Here is a 22826-nt window from a genome sequence, read left to right as displayed (position 1 = left end):
AGAAAAAGTTGACGGTACATAAGCAAGGCAAAATAGCAGGCCATTCATTTTGGATTTATATTAGGTTAGTTTTGATTTTTCAAAGATTGTTTTGGAATCAATCAGAGGAAAGCCTAACTTAAAATTTGGTGTATTACTTTTAAATTTTTCTTCATTGGTTCAAAAGTTATGTTCAAAAACCTAAAATGTCAATTCTAAAAAAAGTCAAAAAAGCTGAAAAACAATGAGTATTAAAATGGATTATAATGAATAGAGACACAAAACGATTTTGTGCATCAGGAAATGTATTTCCATTATGTAAAAAGCACTTATTTACAAGGTTAAGCTTCCCTGTAAATACAGGGTGAATCAAGATGAGCTGCAACAGTTCAAACGAGTCATTTTTCTCAAATTTTTCACCTTCTCCACCTTTCTCAACGATGATGCACACACAGAAAACTTTTGGAAAGATGTTGAGGAGGTTGAAGCCTTCTGCATCTTGTTTATGCCCAAGGAGAAAACAGAAGTCAAAGAAAAACAATAGATATAAAGAAAACATAAAGAGTGTTAAAAGGAGCAAGACTTTGTACTTTAATGTTTTGGTAAAAGAAGTCCTTTCTCTCATAAATTGATACCCTTGTTTTTAGCCTTTTTTTGACATTATTTTTTAGAATTGACATTCTAGGTTTTTGAACAAACGTAGTCGTCTAAGAAAACAGCTATCATTTTTTAGAATCTTCCTTACAAAAATCGCAATCGAACCAATCGAACGTAATCGAATGCGATCGAATAATTGCGATTCGATTGTCGAACGTAATCGAATCTCAATCGAACGGCCGATTCCTGGGTAATATTCGATTGTGTTCGATTGCGTTCGAGTAAGGTTAGATTGGTTCGATTGATTGTTGACTATGTTCGATTGGTTCGATTGATTGTCAATTACATTGTATTAATCTTCGATTTCGTTCGATTACGTTCGATGGGTTTCATTGCGATTAAATTAAATTGGATCACTCTTTTAGAGCTTCTTAGCGTGGGCGGCCGAGCGCTTAAGTACCATACTAAAGCGAGTAAAATCTAATACAATCGAACGTAATCGAATACAATCGAACGTAATCGAAGCAATCGAACATCAAATCCTGGGTAATATTCGATTGTGATTCGATTGCGTTCGACAATCGAATTGCAATTATTCGATTGCGTTCAATTGCGTTCGATTGATTCGGCGTTCGATTCGTTCGATTGACACCGTCTGGTTACAATCTAGTTTCATATTTATAGAAACTAGATTGCTGACATGTGGAAAGGAATTTCGGCATGACTGATCCTTTTGTCTCGATAATAACATCAAAGTGGGAGTTAATTTTCTTCTTGTTTCTTTCTTTCTTTTTTCTTTCTTATCAGTTCACACTTTCCCTCACCACCTACAAAGCGTGGTTAGCTCAAGCAATTAGATGTCCAATTTTTAAATTTTTAAATTTTCTTTTATAATGAAGGTCAATCAAACAAGTAGCTAGCATATATTACCTCCGCTCTCTGTCCAGCTCTGTCTAAGGTTTAGATAAGCTTTGATAGCATCACTTAATAAGAACTTTTTATAGTTTTTTTTTTCTTCAATCTTTTTTTTTGCCACAAGCGATTATTCAAGGCTGAGATATAGAAGAACGGGTATAGGCGTTTGCGTCTGCGTTCGCTGACTGACAGTTTCAGTTTCACTACTTTCACTTTCACTTTCAGCCAGCGAGTAAGCGAGCAATTCTTTGTAAGAGAATCGTCAAATAACTTCTTTCAGAATCATTGAACTTCTCGTTTTATACTTTAAAGGCAGAATGATAGTTGATTTCCGGGTCAAAATGTTTGACACTTGATCCAATCGTTTGCTTATCTTTCTTACTTGGTCGTTATTTGAATTTCAGTATTCAATGCTTATACAATACGGTTGTTATAAGGGTATTAAACTCCTCACAAGGCACTAGGAGGGAACAGATGATAGATTCGAATTGAACGCGTAATTACTAATAGCAATTAACATTACATAACGCGTCGATATCTCTTCACTCTAATGAAAATGTGATACAAAATTAAATTTAAAGTGATGAGAGAATCACAAAAACAAAATCTAGAATTGAAAAAATTGGACACCCATTGGAATCGAGCATATGAGACAGACAATCTAACCGCTTGAGCTAACCACGCTTTGAAACTAATGAGAGAAAGAGTGAACTAATAAGAAAGAAAAAGGAAAGAAAGAAACAAGAAGAAAATTAATTCCCGCTTTGATGTTATTATCGAAACAAAAGGAACAGTCATGCCGAAATAGACTTTTTTCAAAGAGGACGTCCTGTTGAATAATTATGTACAGTAGTCCAGCCATAAAAACAATGATAGAGCCATGCATAATTACTGCATCATGCATATTGTAAAAATTATGCATGGTTTTATGATTGTTTTTCTGCTGGACTACATACCGTGAGAGCGGATAACTTGCATCAATGGAGGCTAACATGCATAGCCCTCAAATAAAAGACTTGGCTGGTCATTAAAATACAAAGTTAAATCAAAACAAAAATGGTAGAGTAGAACTGCGAGCAGAGCTGCATAGTTGTATTTTAATGACCAGACAGGTCATTCATTTGAGGGCTATGCATGTTTGCCTCCACTGATGCAAGTTACCTGATCTCACGGTAATTATTCAACAGGGTATGGCCTCTTTGAAAAAAGGTCTATTCTTTTCCAAACGTCAGCAATCTAGTTTCTATAAATATGAAAACTAGATTGTAAGGCAGTGTAACTCTAAAGCTCTAAAACAGTATCTAATAACATGAAAACCAGAAAATGATTCTTCAATGGGAATCAAAACTATAAAGTGCACTTACAACATCAATTTGTCAGATCTAACAAAATTTATAACGGCATTGTCATCATTGACAATAAAACAAACAATATTCTGTCAAGAGCCTTGTAAACATTTCAACAACTTCCATCGAAATGATCACAGCTCAGTCTACCATTTTTAGCGCGGTCCGAGGATTGAGCCAAGAACTCTCGCAAAGCGCCCGAGCTCCCACGCGGCGCGCACCGCGGGGATGAAAAACTTCAATCCGTCAATCATTTTCTCAAGCGAAGAGAAAGCGAAGTGATTCTAGCTTTACAGTAGTGCCGCGGATCAACAATGGATAGTATTTGATTATCATTTATCCCTTTTTATTTTCATTCCTATAACTTTTGCAAAAAAAAGGAAAAATAGAAAAGTTGTATTTTTTACTGCTCTATTCACATACTGAATTTGAAAGATCTTCTATGTGACATTTTTTTGCAAACTTCAAAAAACTGACTTTTGTCCCGCCTTTGCGGGATTTTGGCTCAAGTGCTTGAGTGCAGCATAGGGTACAAAGTCATCCAAATATGCGTTTCCCGTAATTTTTGTACGAAGAGTTAGGTCTACACTGTAAGGAAGATTCTAAAAAATAATAGCTGTTTTCTTATAGGACTACGTTAACATAACTTTTGAACCAATCAATGTCAATGAAGTAAAATTAAAAATTAATACTCCAAATTTTAAGTTAGGCTTTCCTCTGAATGATTCCGAAACAATCTTTGAAAAATCTTTCTGACTACTGCCTGCAATATAAATTCAAAGAGGGTAACTTGATTCTACTAAAGAAGGTGTAATCTTACGAACTGTTCTTATAACAGACAACATAAAATTTCCATCAGCTTTTTAATTTGAAGCTCCTTCGTACATCAATTTCCTTTGTTTGTATATAGTATATTCCCAAATGACATTTTCTCTACGTTTTCTTTATACTAACGATAATTAATTTTAATTATTAGGCATTTATTTTATGCCATACTACTATCTCCGATTCTTTCACGCTTGTGACTTCTGAATTCATTCTAATTTTGATTTGATGGGAGAAGGTTGTTTTTGACATGAGTTGACTTTCTCAAGAAATTCAGTGGAAATTCATCGTTTTTGTATGGCAAAGTATCTTCGTATCCAATTTCTTGTTGTAGTGATTACTCACCTTTAGTATTCACTACCTTTCGGGTCAGCATCTTACACAGCATCTCACTCGTGGCCAGCTGGTGAGTTTTTCTGCTGTTTGCATTTGTTCTTTTTCATAGGCTTAGGTTAGGTTTTTGTCTGGCCTCTGGTCACCTCTGGTCTTCTCTGTTTGGCCTCATTTTTCTCTTTCTGTTTGGCATTTTTAGGTTTTAAAAGTTAAGTTAGGATTTAAGTTCTAGAATTTTCTGTAAGTTTGTCATTCATTTTTCTCATATTTATCTCAGTTTAATCATTTCCGTTAATTAGTCAATTAGTCATATTTTCTCTAATTAGGATCAAATTTTGTCTTGGCATTCGGCAGTGCCGACCTAAAAGCCGACCAAAGAGTGCGTATGGTCGGCAGTTCATTGCCGACCATATTCATTGATTCTCTCGGCAGCCGACCATAAGTTATCTTTTAGGTCAGCAAAGCCGACCTTTTTTCATATAAGAAGTTGAGAGCTGGGTTTATTTCCAGTCTCTAATAAGAACCATATCGCACTCAAATAAAAAAACAAACGTTTCCGTAGCCTTTAAACAACTTTGCCGACCTAAAATATAGCTCAGATCGGCATTGCCGACCTAAAAACAAGCTTAGGTCGGCGACTTACTTTTACTTGAATTTCGAGGGCTGCAACCACACGTCCAAACCACACCCAATACCTAACCATATTACTAGGCTGTCTACAGACAGGTACTGACACTATTCCTGCATGCCGGATCCAAAAAATATATTTGTATCTTTCGCTTTTACGAAAAGAAGCCATCACCTTTTTTGAGAGATTTCTCTAATTTTAAATTAATCCTTTTTCCACTGACACTACTGAGTACTGTACTACACTGTTTGTTTTGTAGTAAAGTCCGTTGTGTGTCAGTAGGGTCGTCTTGTAAGGTCTTGTAGCTACAGCACACATTACCCTCATGAATAGTAAAGACAGGCTAAAAAGGTTAAATATGTCTTCTTACCAAGTATATACCTTTCAGTTTGTGGGATGAATGGTTTTGAGCAGGCTGTCTGTTCACTTTGCAGACGCCATTTTGAGAAATCATTGCAAATATAGATTCGAGCAGCATTCCTCATACCTTACTTAGGGAGGGTTCCATATGATTTTATACGAATCGGCTATAAACCAGATTTTTTATATCCCGATTTGGAAAATTCGGGTTTAAACAACATTCGAGTTCTTCATGTGGGATCAGCCCATTGAGTTTCAAGCCGAAGGCTAGAGGTTAATCTCTAACCTTTCTCAGGCAAGAAAAATTGAAGCCTTAAAATATGCGCCGTATTTTTGATAACGGATTGAATCTAGCAATTCCTTTGTTTTCGAGTGATATATTTTTCAAAATTAAGCGGTAAATTTTAGTTTCAATCTGTCATTTGTGTAAAAACCAGGCGGGTCACTCAAGGCCGCGCAACTTTGGTAGGATTTGTTGGCTTCAAATCCTACCAAGGAGATTGACCTCTAGCCTTCGGCTTGAAACTCAATGGATCAGCCAGGTGAAGGCTTCTTCGTAAAAGCGAAAGACATGTACCTATTTTTCGGATCCGGCATGTGGGAATAGTGTCAGGACCTGCAGGCGACCTGGTAGGGTTGGGTATGGGTGTAGTTTGGGTGTGGTTACGTATCAGATTAGCTAGGAATTTGGTTATTATTAGTTAGGGTTAGGGTTGGAGCTCGAAAAAAGCACTCTTTTGTGATTTTTTCTTAATACAGTCTGGTCTGTAGTTTGTACAATATAAATAGCCGTCAGAAACGCTCTTTCGGCGCATTGGGTTTCAGAACATCGGAACTTTGCATTTAGTGGGTTCGAATCACTGACCTTTATATAACCCTGGACAAAGCTTCTCAATCCCAGCCAAGCAAAATCTTTGATCGGAGTTTTTTGAAAATTGGTACCCTAATGTCGGCACTACTCGATAGCGGTGTAAATGCATCGAGAGAGCTAGGTCTACTTTTCCTCAAATTCTTTTGATGATGTAGCGACGTTAGACGTTAATTTTTAGCATTGCAATGGCTTCTCCTTGGGTACCAATTCTAAAAAAACTCCAATCAAAGATGGCAGATATTGCTTGGTCCAGGGTTATATAAAGGTCAGTGGTTCGAATCCCTCCGGTGGCGATCTGTCGGTAAGTCATTCAGTAAGTTAGAAAACATAGTAAATGACTCACACAGAACCAGAAAGTCAGAAAAACTACGAACAAGAGACTGGAAAGTACGAAATAAGTCCAGATCTGTCTTTCGTCTTTACGAAGAAGCCACGACCGATCAGCCAGCAGGTCAGGTGACGTGACCAGGTGGACCTATCAGGTCGCAAGTGATCAGCTAAATTCACATTCATCCAGACATCACATCTCGTTTTCTATTCTATCATTTTTTCAGGTAATGAAACTCTGATATTTTTATCTAGTAGTAAAGCTATAGAAATATTTTGTCTGTGCGTTGTTGTTAAAAAGATATAATCAATACACCAGGCGTCCGCGCTCGATAGGATCGATCATCGGAACGGCTCGATGACGGATCGATATGTGATCGATGGATTACTTATCGATCCGGATAGGAGATCGATGGAAGATTCAGCCATTAAAAAGTCTTGAGTATCGATCCTTCGTTGATCCATTATCGAGCTAGTATTTCAATCGAGTATATCGATTCGTCATCGATCGTTAATCGATTCGTCATCGATCGTTAATCGATTCGTCATCGATCGTTAATCGATTCGTCATCGATCGTTAATCGATTCGTCATCGATCGTTAATCGATTCGTCATCGATCGTTAATCGCTTCGTCATCGATCGTTAATCGATTCGTCATCGATCGGTAATCGATTCGTCATCGATCGTTAATCGATTCATCATCGATCGTTAATCGATTCATCATCGATCGTTAATCGATTCATCATCGATCGTTAATCGATTCATCATCGATCGTTAATCGATTCGTCATCGATCGTTAATCGCTTCGTCATCGATCGTTAATCGCTTCGTCATCGATCGTTAATCGATTCGTCATCGATCGTTAATCGCTTCGTCATCGATCGTTAATCGATTCGTCATCGATCGTTAATCGAGTATGCATCGATTATAAATCGATTATGTATCGTAAATCGATTATGTATCGATTACAAATCGATTTAAATCGATTACAAATCAATTATGCATCGATTATAAATCATTATAATCGATAGGTGTCGATAGGTAATTGATAGGTTTCGATAGGGTAATCAATCAGTTAGTCACACTAGGAAATTAAGCTTTCAGAAAAAACAACATTCAGTCATCTACAGGATACATTTCAACAACAAGGATGAGAGTTACCTGAATCAAGTTCGCAAGACAATATTAATTAAAACATAAAGTTGGAAACAAAATAAAACGTGCAGCAGCCAAAATCAACCAACCAAAATTTTTCATTCAATTCCCGAGACAGCGCTTCGATTTTTAAGGCCTTGTTTATACGCTAAAGTAAAAACAATTCTGCACATGTAAATGGGTCATTGTTTGAGGTCCGGCAAAATTTCCGGGAGATAGCCTATCCGGCGGTGCGCGGATCTAGGTGGGTTCTGCCTCCCCCGTAGATCTTTTTCTTGGGAAGTTGATCTTCAAATTAGTTTTCAAGGTTGGCTTGGCTCAAATTTTTTTATCTATGGCTCAAATTTTAGGCAATTTCTCAAAGTTTTTGAAAATGTTAATTCCATTAAAAAGCGCTGGGTTATTTTTTCATGAATCCCTATAGAAGTTTTGTGGCGCATTTTTTTGCTTGAGAGTCAAGTAAACGATATAGCGCTTTCGCAACATTAGTCTTTGATACACATTTTGGCGGGACGCTAGTGTGACTAACTGTCAATAGCGAGAAAGATCGATTAATATTAGAGCTCAATTTTTAGAAAGAGTCGATAGGGTCGATAAGATCGATAAAAGGTCGATGATAGATCGATAACTAATCATAAGCTTAAAAAAATCTTGAGTATCGATCCTCTATCGATCCCCTATCCGGATCGATAAGTAATCCATCGATCACATATCGATCCGTCATCGAGCCGTTCCGATGATCGATCCTATCGAGCGCGGACGCCTGGAATACAATAATATTTTCAAATATTATAACAATAATATTTTCAAATATTATATAGCTTCCGTCACAGAAATAAATTAATGATTCCCTGGCCTAGGGATTGTTCATTTGTGTTCATTTTTAGATGTGGTTTTTTATTCGATCACATTATAGTCTAGAATTTTAAGTTCGGGAAAGTAAGGACAGTCTGGGAAATCCTCTCAATTGCACGCTTATGTTCCGAGGCCGTAAGCGCGCAATTGCACGGTTAATCAAAATGGCAGAATTTTTATACACGCTTATCGAAATTGTTCTGAAACAGGCGGTAAGCGTTAAGCAAGGTTGAAAGGTGACGGCTTTTGCGGTAAGCGTGCAATTGCACGCTTTAAAATTTCTTATATTTTTGACACGCAATTCCTTCCGAAAGCTTTGTTGAATTTCAAAAGCCTAGGGCAGTTTTACTCAAAATTTATCGTAGAAGAAGATTCCGTAAAAATGGATTGCCCGTTAAACCATGCCTTCGCCCGAATTAGAGAATTCTGAACCCCTTGAAATCCCTAAGCAATTTCAACCGGGGCGTGAGCGGGCGTAAATTATAACCATGCAATTGCGCGCTTACGCCCTCGGAACATAAGCGTGCAATTGAGAGGATTTCCCAGACTGAAGGATGAAACTAGAGGGAAACCTCTTTAAAGAATTACCAAGGGGCCGTCAACATTCGACTTTCAAATTTTTTAACGCCATTTGGCCGTTAAGGGGGGGAGGGGGTCGACCATGTGTTGTTAAGGGAAGGTTGAAAATCTCTTTAGGGGTCAACTCACCACATATCAATTCTTTTCACCAGAAAATATTGATTTTTGAGACGTTTATTCCATACAAATGTTACTTTCCATATTTCTTTTCCTCCTTTTATCAACTAAGATCTGCTAAAGTCACATACCTAAAGTATTCACTTTGCTATTTTTTAGAATAATTTTAACCAAAACAATGTCTTGTGTTCCATTTATTTAGACGGTCCGCGCGGCCCTTGAATTTTGCAGACCAGACGATCTCAATTGAACGGAATCGATGATCAAACCAGTCGAACCAAATCGAACGCAATCGACCGATTGAAATTCGATTGTCGAACGCAATCGAACATCAATTGAACGCAATCGAATATCAATCAAATCTGAAAATTGTGGTAATATTCGATTGAGATTCAATTGCGTTCGCAGGCTTCGGCATATTAGGCGTGCGATCGCACGCGCACGCCTCCGCACACACCTAAAAGCCTTTTAGGCGTGCAATTTATCACACGCCATAAATCATGAAAACCTAGCGAGGCGTGCGATCAATCGCACATGCAAAAATTTATTCTAGAAATATTTTTTCTGCTTGTTGAAAGAAGATCAAATATCATTTTCTACTTTAATCATAAGAACCAAATAGATGAAAGATAAACTTTCCTTTACTCTTTCAAACTGCTATATGTATACAAAATTTCTTATAAAAAAGTTACTCTAATGGATACACATCTTCTCTCTCCTCTTTCTCTCATACTATGCTTTGGTCTTCAATAAACAAGCCTTTCTCAAAAATAACTTTTGCTGCACGATTTTTCGTCTCTCTAAAACCTTTAAAAAAAATCACTTTTGCTGTATGATTTTTCCTCTCTCAAATCTTAGGCGTGCCATGATTCGCACGCCTAAATTACTAAAAATCACTATGTAGGCGTGCGATGATCACACGCCTTCTTTTTTCTTATGCCAAAGCCTGCGTTCGACTGCGTTCGACAATCGAATTTCAATCGGTCGATTGCGTTCGATTTGGTTCGACTGGTTCGATCGTCGATTCCGTTCGATTGAGATCGTCTGGCGCAGACCGTCAGTTATTTTTCTTTGAAATGCCGCTATTCTAAAGTCAAATGTCGACGGCCCCCAATGTGTTAGTGAAAACGGATTTCCACATTGGGCGGCGATCACAAATGTCTTCATTTTGCGTCCTCGTTGGGTCAAAAAAGTGAGTCGGTCGGTCGGTCGGTCGTAAAAAATTTTCGGCCAGTGAATTTCTTCTTCTCGTCCGACCTTAATCATCCATTTTTGGAGTGTATTCTTGAAGGAAACTGCCAGCCAGCCCAGCAGCCAAGACTACCGCGCGTTACGGGTGGTTTCAAATTATGAACTTTGAACACTGTAATGATAAACAAAGTCAAAATGCCGCAAATCGTCGCATCAAAATAAGAAAGCCTTAAGTCCATTTTTTCAAAAATTGAGTTATGACCATACCGATGCTTTACACCCCATTTTTATCGAATTTTTGGCTTAAATCCATCAAAAACCAACCTAAAGTGGCCTAATTTTAAGTTTTTTGAAAAATAAAATTTCATTTTTGAAATTTTCTCAAGTTAAGAAAGTCTTAATTCCATTGTCATTTTAGTTGGACTTTAGGACCTTTTAGATTAAGGTTTTAGTTAAAGAGTTCAAAAAAGTTAAGAAAGTTTAAAGCAAGAAAGTCTTAAGTCCATTTTGGAGTTAAGACACTTTTTCACTGGAAATTTTTCAAATTTTCAGTTTTAATCAAGGAAATTTACATAGAAAAAAAGGTTTAAGTCCATTCTCGAAAAACATGCTATGAAGAAGCATTCATATCTCCGCAATGGTATAAGTGACAATGTTGATACTTTAGAACTTGAAAGATCTTTCTTCATTTATATTCATATCAAAAAAGCAGCTAGCTAGCCCAACATGGTCAAAAATGGCAGCCATTTCAAACCTTTAAACTTGATTTTCTCAAAACTACAAAAATGGACTTAAGGCTTTCTTATTTTGATGCGACGAAATGCGCTAAAATAATAAAATGTTTGAACGAAGGAAACGTCATCGACAGAAAAAGTCCGACAAATTTACCAACTCACCGAGTCAATTAACTACTCAATTTTCGAGAGTCGGTCGGGCGACGCAAAACGAAGATATTTGTGATTACCGCCTTGTGGAAAACTAATATTTTTAACTTTCTAGTTGCCCATTCAGAATTGCATCAAGAAATTAAAAAATCTTAAGTTTTTCTAAACTGATTATGATTATGGATGAGTCGAGAAAAGAGAGATCACAAGTTTTTAAAATGATTATATTCTACAAGCTAGGGAAGGGAAATATCACCAATTGTGACCTTGCTTGCTTTATTCTATTCTTTCTCTACCCAGATTGTGAAATTCGATTTCCCGAACTCTTTAATTTGAGTGTATCCTTTAAACAATTAATTAAATCAGAACTTATTGTTCAAACCTTCAAATAGACCATGTTGAATAATTATGTACTCCAGCATAAAAACAGATACAGCCATGCATAATTTTTAAAACATGCATGATACAGTGTAGACCTAACTCTTCATACAAAAATTACGGAAAACACATATTTTAAAGTTCTAGGAATGAAAATTTAATAATGATAATTGAATATTATCCATTGATGATCCGCAGCACTATCGTAAATCTAGAATTGCTTTGCATACTCTTCGCTTGAGAAAATGATTGACAGATTGAAGTTTTTTCACCCGCGCGGGAGCTCGTGGGCATTCTACGAACGTTCTATGAGCGTTCTACGAGCATTCTCGGCTCAATCCTCAGACCGCACTAAAAATGGTAGACTGAGCTGTGATTGATCATTTCAATGGAAGTTGTTGGAATGTTTACAAGGCTCTTGACAGAAAATCGTTTGTTTTATGTCAACGATGACAGTGCGGCTATTAATTTTGTTAGATCTAACAAATTGACGTTTGTAAGTGCACTTTATAGTTTTGATTCCCATTCAAGAATCATATTCTGGTTTTCATGTTATTAAATGCTGTTTTAGAGCTTTAGAGCTAGCCTGCTTTTAGTTTAGATAACATTTTCTGCCCAGTCTCTGGTTATGGTACTGAAAATGTCACCTTTGTTTTCAGCATAGTTAAAATTTGGGACAAGCTGTTCTAAGAAGCTCCAGGTGTAGATAATACTGTATCTTTCTCTTCACCGCTCCAGTCCTTGTATAGTTTAATTTCTTCCAGCTTCTCCCAATAGTTGAGATGTTGAAGTGTAGGGATTCCATTCAAGTAGGATTTTTGAAGTGATTCCAGTAGTTGGATCAGATATCTTTGAAGGTGACCACAGCTGGGAGCAAAAGTCAATGTGTGAGTACGAGTGATTTCCAAAGAGTACTTGACAATCTCTTGTTTTGAAGGTTCAATGGATTGCTTAATGATTCGATCAGAGTGGCCAGCGTAAGCTGGAAAAACTGAAAATAGGTACATTTTCCATATATATAGGAAAGGTGGAAAAACTGGAAAATTATTTTTATATTTTAATTCTAACTTTATGTCAGGAATTCGTTAGAATTATTATGTGATTAACATCTATAATTTTCATAAGATGTTAAATCTAGTATGAGTTTAGCATTTTTCAGTTTAGTCCATAGACGTTCTATCTATGTCATTTTTACAAAGATTTTTATGAGCTTAGATCTGTATGATCAATTTGAAAGAAATGTCTTTTGAAAATCTAGAAGTACCAGTGGATACCCCTTAAAACCTGTAAAGTTGCACTTTGGGCTCTCTTAGCCACCAAACTTGATTTAATATTGTTTACAATAGTTCACTTTTTTACAATATCTTATAAATGTACTTTCATAAAATACCTAATTTCAAAATTTTCAATTAATTGCAAAATGTTATAAAATTCAAAGTTATCAAAATTCTATCGTAAATCCCTTCAAAAAATTAAGTTTTTTGAACCTAGAGATTACACAATTGAATTTAAGGTAGGTATGTTACTTATGGTAGGTATGAAAAACCATTCTCTTCTTCGTGGTTGGACTCCAAAAATCTTAAAAGGCCCTCAAAGTTCTGATTTAGGTTTTAAAGTGTTTTTTGATTTTAACGTACAGTTTTGAAAATATTTAGGTCCCAATGATCTAATTGCAACATTAGTTACTTTGCAGTGAATCACTGTTCAAAATCTGAGACCAAAAGGACTATTTTATAAAAACTTATTGGAGAAAAACCCTTTTGTAGGAACCATAGACAGCGTACTTTCTACACAAAAAGTTTCAGCCTAAAATTCCACCTAAAGTTTCAGATAGAGGGTACCTCTATTTTTTGTAGGTTTTAAGGGGTATCCAAGGGTTATAATTTTGCACTCGCCTATAGCTGGGAAAAAGTACAGATTTTTGGGTGAAGGCTGGAAAAGGTACATTTTCCATCTGAAAATACCTGAAAAAAGGATGTTTTTGACCAAAAAAGCTGGATATTTCATCTAAAATAAGCCTGGCCATCCTGTGACTTTTGACTTATCTTGATCTGGTTTGTGATGTGTTTGCTGTATGTCATGTTCACATCCAGAGTGACTCCTAAATCCTTCACATCCATCTTGGTTTTGATTGGGGAGTCAGTGTTTGAGAGTTAATTTGAGTGTTCTTAAGCTCTTCATTTTTTCTTTATTCTGTATTTAAGATGTTCAAACTTCAAGCCATTGAGCTGCATGTTTTTTAATGATGTCCATTGATAAACCACATCAAGAACACATCAATTCGGAATTGCAATTCCTGTAGAGCCACCAGTACAGAGTTGTGGGACAGGACTAAATTAGGTACCAAATAACTATTCATCAAAAGGTATTTGGGACTTTTGAACAATGTAATTATCTAATTTGTTAATATCATAACATTTCTGCTCACACCCACTCTGCTCTAAAGGGATGTAATGTACTATTATGTGCTCTTTTACAGAGTCTTCAAAGTGAATACGTTTCATGAGTGGAGCAATCAGAATCTGCTCTGAGATTACCGAATTGTAGACATTTTATGATGAACTAGAGGTCAGTTTTTACTGTTAATAAGTTGTCCAATTTCTAATCATGCTTTTGTCATCCATCTCAATATACATATCACATGGCTCCTATATAAACAAATAAATGTGTAGTCTCAAATATCCTCAAAGTTATGATTTTTAAAAAGACTTTTTTACTTCTTGTTTTGAAATTCTAGACATCAAAAGATACCTCCCCTGCATTCTAGTTTTGATTAGTGGTTGTTTTTACTCACTTGTTATTTTGAAAACACTTTTACTTTTACTTGTTCCCTTTGTACTCGTCTTTATTTATGCACTTTCGGACATGTGACAGTATCATATTGTTTTGATTTGGGTTGATTTTAAAAAGTTTGTACATGATTTGACTCCCACTACCAAAATACTGCTTGTTTGGTCTAAAGGTCATTATAGGAAGTATAAAAGCTGATCAATTTCATATTGCTGCAACTGTCAAATAATATTTTAGAAATTCATTAGATTACTGCTGTTACTTTGTTTGATGTATTTAAGTCCTCAAGCTATTAAATAATTATTTTAACTTAAAATTCAAATCTTCTGTGAACCTTTTGGTAGATGCCCCAAGTGATGCCGTAACTAGTCGGGAAACAACGTTGTTTTAACGTTCATTCAACGTTTTAAATAGGCTCAAGATGGATATTCGAACAAGGTTTTGTGCTAGCTGATGGACGGTATTGAATGTAGAAAATTTGGAGATAAATGTTTTTTTCTTTATTTTCAGCTAATAAGATAAAGATATTCATTACTGTATATTGAAATACTTGCATTACTGCATTGGAATGAAGTACATTTTATCTGTGGTGTTGTTGCTGGCTTTGATTGCCATTGCTGAATCGAGATGGTAAGTGAAATTTCCTCAAATTTTTAATCGCGATCAAGTGGGACCTAATAAACTAATAGGCCTTGGCATCAAAACATCATTACTATGCGTGTGTGTGTCCCAAATAGGGACAGCCTTTGAGATGTGAGAATTTATAGTCGGATTTAGTTATTTACTTATTTACTTATTTACCAACTCTCTAATCTTAGGCTGTCCCGAGAGACTATTCTGGATCTTTTAAAATTATTGAGAGACATCTAGACTTTTCATTTTTAGCATACAGTGTTCAAACTTCTTCCGTCAGGACGGATTTCTGTCTCAGTGAAGTAAATATAGAGGGATTTCCGTCTCAAAATTCTGTTTAATTCACCGAAATGCCAAGATTATGTCCTAAAACTGCTATGTAAAATCCGTTTCTGTCTCAGACGAGAAACCTTGGTTTGACCACTGAGCATAAATAGTCCTGAGTAAGGGGCGGCTTTGCTTGGACAAACTTAATCTTAATTTTTCTCCTTCACTAGGCATGGGCACCACCGTCACCGCCATCACCGCCATCTTGAAAAGCTTCACAGTAAACAACGCGAACGTGATCACACTTCACGCAATATGGAGTGGGATTTCTTCATGTTAGTCACTGAATGGCCTTTCTCCTCTTGTGAGAAAGAAAACGTAAGTTCCAAATAGGCTATTCCAGAAATAGTGTTTTACCTAGGGGGTAAACAGGAGGTGTGACGTCCAGGGTGGTCTGGAAAATGAAAAATCCAGGTTAATCTAGTTTTTCGAGTGTAAAAATTCATAGTGGTCAGTCAGTATAATGAGTTGGAAAATCCGGGGTGGTCACTAAGACGGAGTCGATAATTCAGGGTGCTCCAAAAAAATTAGAAAAAAAGTCCAAAGAGGTCTTGAAAAATTTAAATAACAATCCAGGTTACCTTTACTTAACTAAGACCTCCTTCCTCAACACAGGGGTTCAAATTATTCCTGGAATAGCCCAGCAATAATAAATATATAAGTTTTTTATTCTTTTAACGAAAATTCATTTCGAAATATTGTCAACTGTTGGTTTTTATCGCTTAGTACAGCTTTTAGTATGATAATAAAGACCTAAATATATTCGTTAAGTGACTATACTCTTTTAAAACTACATGACTCGAGAATAATGGTTTTGGAAAAAAGTTTTGAATGTCTTTTTGTTATAAGTTTATATAAAATTATTTACAAAAGTATACAGTTGATAAATTAATTGATTTGATATTTATATTTCGACGTTGTTGTTATTGCTTTTGGAGAAGCAATTGAATGGTCGAAGTTTCTTGATGAACCAAGTTTTGGTTCGTTTGAGGAAACCTGTTCGTTCAACTCCTTGATTTTCAGTTATTTTTGGTGACTCTTCTTGTTGCTGTTGTTCAAGAGTTTCATATTGATTCTTCGTGACCAAAGACTTGACACGTTTGAAGAGACATTGTTGTTTTTCTTTTTCTTCTTCATTATCTTCAAGTTGAATGTCAACAAAAGAATTCAAGTCTTCTTCGGAGAGCGAAATGAACAGCGAACGATTTTCCTTGGTGTTTTTTCTCACTCTTTCATGGTTTGGTTGGTTTGAATCAATTTCTGATGAAGTGTCCTTCACAATGTTGGATGGAAAAACTGAAGGACTCCAACCGCATAATTTTCTGTAAAAGTTAAGTTTCTCATCTTCACTTTTTAACGAAGGAACGATGGGACTTTTGCTTTGAAGGAAGGTCGAATGTTTATCATTGAAAACGTAGAATTGGTTTTCCAAATCTTCGGATGAATAGTTGATGGAGGTTTGATCTTCTTCTTCGCCGTGTATTTCTTCTACCGAAAGTTCTGTTGAATTTATGAAGGTCCCGAGAGTGTCCATAAACTCCTCATTGTGTTGGGAAGTTGAACTTTCCAAGGTCTCTTCGAAGGTTTCTGTAATGATTTCTTCTGTCAATGAGTCGCAATCTACCGTGTATGAGTGCAGATTCAACTCTTCAACAGAGCTCGTTTGCAAGGGATAAGAATCAGTTTTGTCGAAGAATGTTTTCTGGCTACTTGACGCCAAAATATCCAAGCTGTTACCAAACACTGATGATGGTCGTGGATCGAACAAAGGTCGAAGATAATAAGTCACATGATCCGTATTGTTCTTTTCTTCTTGGAATAACGGACGTAGATCGTAAACCAGTTGAGGAATTTCATTTCTTGTTTCTCGGAACAAGTTTTCTAAGTACAACCGATCGACCCTTTCTTTGATAACTGAACTGTCAGTTTCTTTGAAGAGTTTACGTAGGCTGTACGTTGTTTGGTGAGTTGAGATATTTCTCTTGGAAAAAAGTCGTTCCAAGTATAACTTCTCTTCTCTTTGCTTTTGAAGCTTACATTCTTCTCTGAAAAGTCTTCGAAGACTGTAAGTTTGTCGATGATCCATACTCTGATCTTCTCTGAATAAAGATCTGATGCTATGGATTTCATCATGAATTGCTTTTTCACTAAATGAATGCTTAATATAAGATCTGTCAAATTCTGCTAAGGACGACATCTTGAATCCGAAAAATTCAAGACTATAATGAATTTTCTTTTTATAAAGATTGGAGATTTAGATGAATGAAAAAATTATTATTTGACGTCAATTCTCTAAGTGACGTCATTTTTTTAGAAAATAATGAAATGACGCGCTGCGCAAACCAGAAGGGGGTATTCTTCGTTTCGGCAGTCAAATCCTTAGATGATTTTTGTCTTGACTAGTAGCTAATTTTCTTAGATAGTGTACTTTGTTCTATTTTCTGTAGGCGACACATCAACACGAATGCGTGATACCTGATATTGTGGATGGATGGGTCCTTCATGGTTTGTGGCCTTCATGCAATAACGGAAAATATCCTGCAACTTGTACACAAGAAAAATTCGACTTCTCTAAAGTTGAGGTAAACACGTAGCGTTTTTTTCAATTTCTCAAGTCTCGGAATAATTCTGATTTCTGCCTCGTGAAAATTAGTCAGTACCAAATTCTTTACCTATAGAAACGGAGGTCATATAACATTTATCAGTCTAAACTAGTTTTAACAGTTTTAACTTATTCAACTTTTGTTTAATTACTATATTTCTCTGCGAGAGTTAAAAAGCTACAATTTGACTTGAATTTTTAATATATTCTTAATTTTCAGAGCCGTGTTTATAAGACACATTTTTAAGTGAAATCCAAAAAGAAATTAAGCCTTTTATTTATTTATCTTATCAATTTTGTTTGAATTCGTACTCTTACGTTCCAAATAAACGCCCCTCCCCCCCCCGGCTTGTTAATTTTTAAGAACATTTTTAGCTGTCAAAGAGAAGGCCCCTTAATTTGCTCTGAATAGCCTGGTTTTAGCCTATATTTACCTTATTTTTGAGTTTCAGAAGTACAATTTCTAATCCCCCCCGGCAATTAGGTCCCCCTCTCCATTTATTCGAACCCTCCCCCCCCCTTCGTTTATTTGGAACCTAACAGTAAGCATTGAAACACTACTGCTGGCTTCCTCTTTAGGATTTGAACGATCGCTTGATGAAATATTGGCCAAATCTATTCGCAGATGAATCGAAAACTAGTTTCTGGTGAGTGCTGCTGTAACCTTTTCATCTTACATTTATTTCACCATAGTTCGGACCCCCCCCCCTTCTTAAGGGGGGAGGACACCTTCCGAAAAAAATTAAGAAGGGGGGGGGTCAGAAATTTTCATGAAAAGGGGGAGGATAGCAAGGAAGGGGGATAGTTTAAGAAGAGGGGGCTTACATATACATTGTAGATTATTTTCAAGCACTGTTATGAAATTTGGTCTTCGTGAAAGAACTTTTCTGTTAAAGTAGTCTGAGTCAAAAAGAAGAAAGAAGTTTATTATTTCGCTTTTTCTCTTTAAAAGATTTTTCACATATATTTGTTAGCTATTTTTGTCCAAAATCCTTGGGGAATTTTTAAGGTTCGGGGGATTTTTAAGGTTTGGGGGATGCCAAGAAGGGGGGGGGGTCAGACATCTTTCCGCGCCATGTTTTACTACCTTTAAAAACATCAACATCGAAGAAATCTTTTGAAAAATGGTGTAAACAAAAATAACCATTTATAACTTGTCAACCTTGCCTCGTTTTATTTTCTGTGATAAGATTGCTATAAAAGTTTTCAAGATTTTAATTCTGAAGGAGAAAAAACAAAACTTCATTTCATACTCATACCACAACATACCTGATAATAGTTTTTTATAAGAATGGTGTTTTTCAATTCATAATGAATATTCATAACCTTTTGAGGAAAATTGTCCTGGAATATTATAAGGGCATTCTTAGGTTTGCATCTAATCCCAACCAAAATTTAGCATGTAATACACATCTCAAGCAAAACTTTGGCATTTTTGTTGAATCTTTTAGCATTGCTGGGTAAAAAATGGCAATTTAACGGTAAAATGCTCTAAAAATGGCATTCTTAGGTTCGGTTGCCAAATTCCATGATGGTGATATTCTTACAATATTCTTTACCATAAACAATAGGTGTTTTAAAGCTCAGCTGTATGATTTCTCCGAGCTAGAGACTCGTCATCTTTGTTGCTTATGATTATTGGTCACTAGAAGAATTAGGCTTCAAGATGAATATGAGCTCGGATCCTAAACATAAATCGATGTAAGATGAAAAGAAAAATTTAAACTATCTTGTTACATTTTTTCTCTAGGAAACACGAATATGAAAAACATGGCACATGCGCAGAGACCGTCCAAGGCTTTGAAACAGACCATGATTTTTTCAAAGTCACTCTTGATTTGAGAGACAAATACGACATGGGAAGGTAAAGAAATGCTTTTAATATTTCTACAACAATTTCGAGGACTCTCCCGTACCATTCCTCCCATCCCATATCCATACTCGAACTTCAATTGTCCTCCCATTTCTCAATATTTTGAAGTAAGCTTAGTCGATCGAGCATTCGCCTTTAATTCCGAGGTTTTTGGTTTTGATCTCCGGTCGCATCCGCCGACTTATCGAATTTTTAGCTTAGATGAATAGTAAATTTTGATCAAAGTAATAAGCTCAGCACTCTTAGCCAAAAGATCTGGCTCTGACTCTGTTCTGTAACACTGTTGGCAAGAGGAGCTAATTGGCAGCTGAGAGAAGGTGTGTTGCTCCCCCGTCAACATTCGACCTCTTAAGTCGTAATTAGAAAAGGGATAGACTCCCTCACTTCCGGCTCCTCCGACAGCGACCAGATGAATGAACTTCTACTTAGTGGAATTCAGTTTCAATTAATTCCATCTTAATTTTTACTTGACAGAGTTCTTTCGGACCAAGGGATCACACCTAGAGTTATTCCATATAAGGTATTCAGTTAAATTTATACCGCTGCCGTTATTATTTTACCTTTTCCTTGTTTTCTAAAAGACGCCCCTGTCTCAGTGACGGGTGAAAACGTCCTAGTCGAGTGGGATGAAACGAAGGAGCTACGTCTCAGACTTAAGGATAAATATATGAAGATGCCTTTTGTCATTGGAGATAAGTTCTGTTCTAATGAAATGAAATGGGTTGTTTTTCTCAGCAGGATGATTTTTCAGATCCTCGTCAATTTGTCATCATGCGACTGACGTTGGAAAGTTGTTTCGGGACCCACTGGGTTAATTTCTAATTAATTTCTTACTTAGATAAAATATTACTTCTATTCAATGTTCGTGTTTTATAACCAGACTTCTTCTTGTTAGGGAGCCGACGTGAAAAAAGCAATCGACAATGGGCTGACGAAAAAGGGATGTGCGACTTGCCAGAAAGTCAAGGTTTGTCGAGATACACACTCTCAGGGCGTTTTTAAGATAGAAAGAGGGTGAGTCTTTGAAAGTGAGTGGCACGGGAACAGAAAGATTGCTTAAAAAATTATCATCTTAATTGCAACTAAACGTTAAACGTCTTGTGCCAGCCAGCTTTGAATGTAAGGTAAATTAGTATTGGCTCTACAAAAATTTATTTCAGCAGTTTAGGGTTAGCATCAATTCTACAATGAGTTAAGTACTCAGTTAATTAAAATTCAGATATATAAAGTCTGAGATAAACATTTTATTACTTCAAAATTGTGAAATCCTTGCAAATAGACTTCGTCGATGAAAACACGCGTTTAAGACTAACAAATTTCCAAATATTATTAAAATCTCTTAGAAACCTTTCTAAATTTAATGTCGTTTACTTTCTTGTTCTGGCGATAGAGTTTGTCTTGTTGATCCATTCATTTGGCTCTAGTTTTATAGAAAATAAATTGTGGGGACTCATAATTTTGTAAGATAAAGTTTTTATTTCTGGACTCAATAGTTCGATATTGACCTCGTGATTATCGAATCAGGGAAAATTCCCACTTTTCGATACGTTCCCGTTTTGGATAAAATCTAATTTCCCTTACATTATTAGACCTTGTTCACACGCTACGGTTCCGTTTCGCCCCGAAATGAAATGAAGCCATTCTTTCGGTTAAATTCAATTTTACGTCACTTCTAACCAATCGAATGGTTTCATTTCGTTTCGGAGCGAAACGGAACCGAAACGGAACCGAAACGGAACCGTTACATGCGAACATAGTCTTAGAGAGCGTTTTTTCTCCTTTGACAAAAACAACATCTGTTGGAAAAATCAACAGAAATGTCGGTAAATTCATGAATTTTCGATTATCTTTTCCAAGGGTGTTGATGGGTACGTATTGATGAGCACTACCGTATGTCTTAGCAAATCCTTACAATTGATTGATTGTCCTTATTGTGAACAAGAATGCTATGATAACGATGCTGTCTACTATCAACCAATGAACTAAAGATGGTGTGTAAGAAAAACATTAGAAACATATATTATCACTTCGCAATTAGGTTGATTTAAGAAAATTTTACCTATGTTGAACGAAGAGGTCGTTTTTGGATTGTGATTTCCTGGATTTTTGTCGAAATTTCAGAGGTTGATTGCACATCTTGGAGATTATATATGACATTATTAAATTCTCCTCTGAATTTTTATTTCTAAGAGACTTAGCGAAAATATTTAAGGTTATTCTTCTCCGTGAACAGAAAATATTGCTTCTTCGCTTCTTCAACGTGTGGTCTAAGGGAGTGGTCAAAAATATCTACTAGTGTAGGGTGGAGGATGTTTTTAATAATTCCAAAAAAAAATCGACCCCCTCCTTGATCCCTTGATAGTCTCAAAAAGTTAAAGCTCCCCCCTAACCAGTCAATATATTTTGGCACCCCCCCCCCCTCCTAATATAGAACCCCCCTAAAGACATGAATTTTTTTGAGACCCCACCCCCTAAGGGTGGAAAGAATCTATAGCACCCCTCAGATACTTTCGGACCACTCCCTAGAATTTTTTTTTTGGAATACACGTGTTTAAGGGGATATAAATGTGAGACGAAAACACCAAGTTTGGGTTTGAAAACACCCAGTTTGGGTGTGAAAACACCCAGTTAGGGTGTATAAAAGCTTTTAAATTTGTTATATATTTTTTCCATTTCTAGAACTTCCAAATTTTTATGGATTTTTGTAAATATTTTTTTCAAAATTTCAAAAGTACAATTCTAAAGACTATTTCGATAAGATTTTCAAGTTATAAAGATAATATGACATCAAATATTTTTCATCCTCTTTAGCGTGTATGATATGATTCGGTGAAAGCGGAAAATTTTTGCTTAATATCAATATTAGACATCTAGCAAACAAAGATATGCTCGTCCTCGTGTTTTGCTTAAGACAATCAATGTCAAATATTGGTATAATATTTGAATTCTCCAAAAAAATGTACATGTGTTGCAGGGCATCAACCCCCTGTAAAAGTATTAATTCAACCTTCTTAAAAACTGTTTGAGCATTAGAAATATCAGCTCTATAAAGCCCCCGGAAAAACTGTCTCACAAGGGGGTCATGTACGAGACTTTTCTAGACGCTCTCATAGATTTTAAGTAAAAAAAGACTGACTTTTCAACGTTCTTTTGTTTGTATTTCAACGCAGCTTGATTTCAAGACGTTCTATTATTCGATAAATGCCACGTGTCTCATTTAACTCTAATTAAGCCTTCGCTATTGTTTTTACTAGACAAGT

The 22826-nt window shown here is 36.1% G+C and overlaps 2 protein-coding genes across 2 annotated transcripts in view; one reads left to right on the top strand and one right to left on the bottom strand.

Moving 5' to 3' along the window:
- The window catches only part of LOC136807228 (leucine-rich repeat and IQ domain-containing protein 1-like), a 69875-nt gene extending 64789 nt beyond the window's left edge, over positions 1-5086 (bottom strand). Inside the window, exon 1 of the mRNA XM_067063823.1 lies at positions 4994-5086. The gene's annotated coding sequence lies outside the window, so the exon portion shown is untranslated. The remainder of the gene's footprint in view (positions 1-4993) is intronic.
- Positions 5087-14640: 9554 nt separating this feature from the next.
- LOC136807227 (ribonuclease Oy-like) lies at positions 14641-22315 on the top strand. The gene is made up of 8 exons (XM_067063822.1): positions 14641-14761; positions 15262-15409; positions 17539-17673; positions 18273-18340; positions 19444-19557; positions 20041-20086; positions 20462-20533; positions 21424-22315. The coding sequence occupies exons 1-8, from the start codon at positions 14700-14702 to the stop codon at positions 21550-21552; spliced, it is 774 nt and encodes a 257-aa protein (XP_066919923.1). The 5' UTR covers positions 14641-14699; the 3' UTR covers positions 21553-22315.
- The last annotated feature ends 511 nt before the right edge of the window (positions 22316-22826 follow it).

This window comes from Clytia hemisphaerica, unplaced genomic scaffold (assembly GCF_902728285.1).
Source record: "Clytia hemisphaerica strain Z4C2 unplaced genomic scaffold, Clytia hemisphaerica genome assembly, whole genome shotgun sequence".
Lineage (NCBI taxonomy): Eukaryota > Metazoa > Cnidaria > Hydrozoa > Leptothecata > Clytiidae > Clytia > Clytia hemisphaerica.
This window is presented reverse-complemented; position numbering and strand designations above follow the sequence as displayed.

Excerpts from the sequence above, each read along its gene's own strand:
- LOC136807227 (XM_067063822.1), top strand. The coding sequence starts at position 14,700 with ATGAAGTACATTTTATCTGTGGTGTTGTTGCTGGCTTTGATTGCCATT. Across the intron at positions 17,674-18,272 it reads TCGACTTCTCTAAAGTTGAG|GATTTGAACGATCGCTTGAT; the intron begins GTAAACACGTAG and ends CTTCCTCTTTAG. Across the intron at positions 18,341-19,443 it reads GAATCGAAAACTAGTTTCTG|GAAACACGAATATGAAAAAC; the intron begins GTGAGTGCTGCT and ends TTTTTTCTCTAG.